This window comes from Bremia lactucae, linkage group LG5 (genome assembly GCF_004359215.1).
Source record: "Bremia lactucae strain SF5 linkage group LG5, whole genome shotgun sequence".
In the NCBI taxonomy this organism is placed as follows: Eukaryota; Oomycota; class Peronosporomycetes; order Peronosporales; family Peronosporaceae; genus Bremia; species Bremia lactucae.
The window spans coordinates 3,223,983-3,230,446 of record NC_090614.1 but is presented as its reverse complement, the minus strand read 5'-3'; the positions used below and the strand labels follow the sequence as shown (position 1 = coordinate 3,230,446).

Sequence of the window (6,464 nt, the reverse complement as noted above, 5' to 3'; positions counted from 1 at the left end):
AGCCTTGCTGATTCAGCAAGGCTACTTTTTCCTTCATCTCGTCAAGTTCATGTTGTATGAACTTGGCGATAGTTGAATGAAAGGCATTTCTGTCTAAGTTGGACAGCAATGCCAGGATTGCATCGTTTCCTACGGTCAAACTCATTCGTTCAACCGCACTCCTTTCTATCACTTAGAAAGGAGTAGCTTTCAGGGGAAACGTGATGCGTATTCCCACTACCATCTAACATGTCCATGTTAGATGTGGGACTTGTGGTCCTTGGACGGACTACAAAGTGCTACCGGGTGTAACGGGGCACTGCGACTTGTACTGTTTCAGTACAAGTCCACTTCACACTGCTTCAGTTGTGAGTGGTGCATTTCGTTAGGTGACGTACACTGTACGTGCAAAGGAAGACTTCCCTTAAGACAATTTAACTTAAGATGGTAAAATGAAAACTTTTATTAATTTAGTTAAGTGTCTCTTAATCTATCTTTGTAAATGCTGACTTAACTATAACATAATACTAAACATGTTAATGATTTCTTATCTCTATCTTATCTTGTAACTCTCTTTGATTACTTCTACAGCTGATTATTCTGCGGAATAAATAGATATAATGGCCTATACCTATTTATGGATTAGAATTTAGGATATTACTATATAAAGTAATAACCTCCAAATATTATCTACCTTTTAGATAATATATTAATTAACAGCCTTCAAGTGTTAATTTCATATAACGATAAACCCTGTTACATTCAATGCAAAGACATTTAAAAGGGAAAGAGGAATCTTCCTATTTGGATTGAGATGTCCATTGAGTCCGCCTTATTATTAAAAGTATGGCAAAAGGTGGCTATAGCCATTTCCAAACTTTAGGGCTGAGCCATGGACTGGGCACTATCGTGCAGTACGTCCATAAACGACGGTATTCCCTCATGGGATTCGCTGAAAGAGGTTATACTACCCATAAAGTAAATGTACCACAACAACGGTTTTCCAACCGATTACAAACTGCCTTCCGCAAGGTGTGCACGCCAATGTTATTTTGCCATTCTAGCTTCTAGCTATCTGGTCCATGGTAGACTATTAAACGTCATTTTGTATCCTACGAGGGTTACAGAAATTACAAAATAGTCATTTGCGTTTCAATGCAATATGTCGCCTTAAGGCTAACGCTATTTTATCGACAAACTTTCCTGGTGACGAGCACAAGTCTCTTAATCTGTACAAAACAGGAGAACTAATCATTGTCATGACGAAAAAATTGTCGAGTCCGGATCATCGCTGGGTGCGGCACATTGTCCGTGCAGAGGACTGCGAGCAGCGTCTAGACCGCTGGCTACGAAATCTCTATCCAGGACTATCGCAAAGTTTTCTGCAGGCGCTATTGCGCAAGCGCAAGATCCGATTGGAGCATATTACCGAATCGAGTTCACAAGCGACGCCAGCCAACTCGTTTTTGACCGAGGGCTCGATTGTGGCCATTGATGCCCAAATTCACATATCACAGTTGCAGCCTCTAATTGGTCAAAAATTAATATTGAACGACACTCCATTGACAGCACATGGCAAGACAAGACTACAACAGCTCCAGCAGCGCATTGTGTACAAGGACGCGCAGTTTTTGGTGCTTAATAAGCCACACGGATTAGCCGTGCAAGATGGTTCGAATGTAGTCGAGTCATTAGCGCAGTATTTGCCGTGGATAGCAAAATATTTATTAAGTGGCCTTCCTGGCGGCCAAAACCTTGAGCCACAACAGCTACGAACTGTCCATCGACTCGACAAAGAAACGTCAGGGTTATTAGTGCTTGCGCGCTCTCGTCTTGCCGCTACCAAGTTCTCTGAATTGTTGCGTCGTGGCGCTGTTCACAAGACATATGCGGCGCTTGTTGCGTCAAATTCGTTTAAGCGATTGAAACAATTGGAGGGACGCAAAATTAATGTGCCAATTCGTGGCAAATCCGCGCATACAGTTGTAGAACAAGTTTGGAAAGAAAGGGAATCCCCCAACAGAACTTGGCTGCAACTACGACCGTACACGGGACGCAAGCATCAGCTGCGCATCCACTGCGCTCAAGTTTTACGTGCCCCAATTCTCGGAGACACCAAATACGGCACCATTTCCGCCGATCGCATGTATCTCCACGCCAAGCGCATGCGCTTTCCCCATCCATTTGCCAGTGGACAAATTATCGATGTGTCATGCAAAATATAAAGTTTCAAAATCACAATCCAAAAAAATGCAACCCCTTTTTTCTTTCTAGTCTTTTTTCAAATTAGTTGCCACAGATTTCATGAGGTCGAGCATCATGATTTGCTGTTGCTGAATAGCAGCTAATAGCTGAGCGTGCTGGTTTTGCTGCGCTTCCAGCTGTGCACGTTGCAACCGTTCAAGCTGGCGCACTTGTTCGTCAGCATATCGTCGCTGTTCCGCAAGTTCACGTTCCATTTTGATCTCAAGCAAGTCTAAGCGGCGTTGACCATCCCGCTCGACTTCTCCGGCCGCCTCGGTAGCTGCAATTGCCGCGGCCACTTCGCCCACTTTCACAACCGCAGCTTCGTGCTGTGTAATGTGAGACGAACGTAAGAAACTACCACTTTGGTTACGAAATTGTTCTTGGCTTTCGTTATGAGCGTCGACCATGGCTTGGACTTGAAGCAACAATTCGTGTTTGCGTTCGTATTCGTCCATTGTGCCGGACTTTTGCAATGCCATGACATTTCCAGCACGCAAATGATCCAATAGCAACACGACACGCGCTTGGCATGCGCCAGCAGTCTTGTCTAAATTAAAGTCTACGTGCTGACGCAATTGGTCACAGACTTGTTGCCACCCGTCCATGAAATTGGCAAAAGTCCACGGTTTTGTGTCCAGTACGTGAGAAAGCAATAAAATGTCATTTGCTGCCACAAAATGCTTTCGCTTGACGTTAGGTCCCATCGTACCACTCTTGGGTGCCAATGGGATCATGGCTACATTGTCGTGAATGGCTTCGTCTTCGTTCCGCCGATCCTCAGGAGTACAATTAAATAAACTTGCGTCTTCGTACTTTGGTTCAAGAGCCGTGTTCAGTATTGGGTCGGAAGCGCCATCGTCTTTAAGAGCATTTTCCATCGTGCGATGTTTTTTCACAATTCGTTGCGATCGATGCAGTCCATGGCGTTTCTTAAATCTTTGCACCCAACCTAACGATACCGACTGGTTGGACCCTTTCGTACGCTTAAGGATTTCATTCGCTTTGATCCATAACGGACCTTCACTACAAATGGAATGGTCGTCTCGAAGGGGCTCGTCCCCGGGCTCTTCGCTCTGCATTGTCATTATGTAATTAAACAGCTCCGCCTCCATTTCAGGATAGCGGCCACTCTGGACGCGTTTGGCCAAAGGATTTGCACACACTTCATCGGGCGTGCTCACGAGTTTCCCGATGGTCGAGCGCCCGATCCACTTGCCAAAGTTTCCATGTATCCATTCTCGTAGCTGCTCTTGTGTCAGATCTGGCCGCTCCCGATGGTGTGCGCGAAGTTGGTTCTTCTCCAGGATAGTTAAATGGTGACGAGAGATGGCCATTTTATTCAGATGGCTTCACTTCTCTTACGCTCTTGAAATGAATGAAAATGAGAATATGCTCCGAAAGCCGCGTCCTTGAAGGCTAAATGATTGGCCTAAATAAATATGCCTAAAAAATTCCTATTCAGCTCTTTTCTTAGGTATAACTATTCTGTCAGAAACAAAATAAACCCGTGTGATGATATCAAGCGCAGTGAATTATTTGCCATTAACATATGCAATTGCGAATTTAGATGCGCCTAGAAACCCAAGCAGTCTCTATAGCGACAGATTGGTTTTCTGTCACAGGTGTTTTTAAATAAAGGTCCGATCTTGACAGATCGATAAAACGCTTCTTAAGTCAACTCGAAACGAATTAAAAACGTGAACACGAAAAAAGTTTCGATTCGGCAATTACCGAGCGGAAAAAAATCGAAAACCTAAAATTAGTACCAGATCTGGGGGCTTTCTGATTTTTTTATAGTCCAAGCTCATAATTGATCAATTTGATGCTTTCCATTTGCAATCTCAAATGGCAACGCCAAATCTCATGCAGTGTGGCAACTAAATCGTATCGCTCTCTAAACTACGAAGCTTTTCAAGCCTCTCGAGGAACGGCAAGAGACAATAAAAATAACATTTTGACGCACTTCAAAATCGTGCACCATGACTCCTTGTTGCTCTTGGAGCTACAAATCGTCCATTTGAAAGACACCTCCGTCGTGCGGCTCGTTGCTCTGGTCCTCGGAGTTCCGTGGACTATCGAAAACTTCCTTTCTCGTATCTGCTACCGACTTTGTTCGACACTCGAGCAAAAACGAGTGTTTCTTGCTTCCAGGCGCGAATTTGGACATCCACGAAACATCATCCCAACACGGTGACTCCCTCGGTGACACGCTCTTACAAGCATCGTGTTTCCTTCCATCGTGGCAGTGGTGCTGTGGAATAGGAACGGGTGGCGAACAAGGCACCCGAGCTCTGGTGCTACACCACGCCTCGCGATGTTGTTTCTCACGACACAGTAACGTTGCGTCATTCAGTGCCGTTAGCTTCACAAGCGATGACGTTGTCTCGGCCGAAGGAGGCAACAGGCTCGTTTTTCGAAGCTCTTGCTTTTCAAGGTGTCTCGCTTGAGAAAGCGTCCCTTGAAAGCCGTGGCTAAGCCCATGGCGCTTCATGGGTTCAATGGCTCGATCGTGAATGCTCTCAAGATGTGGCGTGGATTCGAAAGGCAGAGGCATCGAGCACATGAAAGGGGTTTCAAAGGGCCTATATATTCCAAGTTTGTTGTCGAGTGATGAACTTCAACGTGGTACGAATCTCGAGATTCACTAGGTACGCACTTGCCAGAAATAAATTTCGTAAACGACATCAGCGAGACATCGCCGCGTTTTATTACGGTATGGCAAAGTGTCTCGGAGATGTGAGATATAGTTCTCTTTCGGATAACTGTTCGCATTTTTTGTATTCGTTTTCACAAGGTATTAGTTAGCGGGTTGATGTAAGTTGTAAGTTATAAGACCATAGAAGGACCACGGTCGTTGTCGAATTCTATAAGTTTGCAGGGTTATACGTTTTAAGGGATAAGTATTCGAGAGACACCTGTAAGTTAAAAATTGAGATTCATTTCAGTATGTCTGAAATAAATTCCGCCTCTTGGGGTTTCGGCTCGGCCAGCTGGCAACGTTTGGTACCTGGGATTCTAGGCTTTGGAAAATAAATTTCTTAAAGCGGCGCTTCGGGATTGGCTCGCATCGATACCAGCCAACAATGGAGGGCGATGTCGTACCTCCTTGAATCAGCCCCGACTGTATATACCACAACCCACGAAAATTGAGGCACCTACATGGCAAGCACGCATTTCTAGCTAGTAAAGTGTTGATATTAAAAGAAAAGGTGTAACTTTTGTTGGCCAAACAAATAAAGGACAGCGCTATAGGTCATTACTATTTCAATAGAATATTCGATTGCAACAATTACTATTATTGAATGCACATTGATTGATTTCTATAATAGAACTTTGCATTTTAATAAAATTTCTGGTTCGGCTTCTCTTTCACGTTAAAATTGTCCCAAATTTCTAGGAGTATTCTCAAGCCACGCATGTATTAGTGACAGCACTAATAGTATTTTGACGTCATAAAGGTTCGAGGAAAAATGATCGTAGGATAAGTCTGAACATCGCAGCGTGTTAAATGCAATCTTGATGATAGGGCTTTGGCTTTTTCATAGCGCAAATATGTCAACTTCGCAGGGAATTGCCGCTTCGATCGCAAGGAGTTTTTTTTTGATAAGACAGCAGCAATATCATAATTGGTGCTACAGTGTTCAAATTCGATATTAAAGGCTAACGGCGAGTAAAAATAACAACAGTCACATGTAATTAACGGGCCAAATAAACGCCTTTCGCAATGCTGTAACGAGGTGTATTGTTACATGAAATCAACACTTAAAAGTTATTAATGTATCATTGAAAAGGTAGATAATTTTTGGGAATATTACTTTACATAGTAATATTTGGAAAGCTTATTCATTAGTGGATTTAGTGTAACGGGGCACTGCGAACTTTTGCTGCTTCAGTACAAGTCCACTTTGCACTGCTCATGTGCAAGTGGTGCCACACGTCACTTCACGTACACTAACTAGTACGTGCAGAGAAAAACACTTGCTTTAAAGAGGATAAAAAGTAAACTGTATATAATATATTTAAGGTCTTTTGTTTCTATCTTTATAAAAACTAACTTAATTATAAACTAATACAAAACATGTAACGGGGTGTATCGTTACATGAAATTAACACTTGAAGGCTGTTAATTAATATATTATCTAAAAGGTAGATAATATTTGGAGGTTATTACTTTACATAGTAATGTCCTGAATTCTTATCCATAAATAGGTATAGGCCATTATATCTATTTATTCCGC

General features: G+C 43.0%; 3 protein-coding genes across 3 annotated transcripts; 1 reads left to right on the top strand and 2 right to left on the bottom strand.

Annotated features, from left to right (window-relative positions):
* Positions 1-1,238: 1,238 nt before the first annotated feature.
* CCR75_009638 (uncharacterized protein) lies at positions 1,239-2,204 on the top strand (the record flags this gene model as incomplete). The annotated part of the gene is made up of 1 exon (XM_067967677.1): positions 1,239-2,204. One exon carries the CDS (start codon positions 1,239-1,241, stop codon positions 2,202-2,204), a length of 966 nt encoding a protein of 321 aa, XP_067821131.1.
* A 45-nt stretch (positions 2,205-2,249) lies between these two features.
* CCR75_009637 (uncharacterized protein) lies at positions 2,250-3,560 on the bottom strand (the record flags this gene model as incomplete). Its single annotated transcript, XM_067967676.1, has 1 exon — positions 2,250-3,560. One exon carries the CDS (start codon positions 3,558-3,560, stop codon positions 2,250-2,252), a length of 1,311 nt encoding a protein of 436 aa, XP_067821132.1.
* A 668-nt stretch (positions 3,561-4,228) lies between these two features.
* On the bottom strand, positions 4,229-4,789 carry CCR75_009636 (uncharacterized protein; the record flags this gene model as incomplete). The annotated part of the gene is made up of 1 exon (XM_067967675.1): positions 4,229-4,789. The coding sequence occupies one exon, from the start codon at positions 4,787-4,789 to the stop codon at positions 4,229-4,231; it is 561 nt and encodes a 186-aa protein (XP_067821133.1).
* Positions 4,790-6,464: the final 1,675 nt, after the last annotated feature.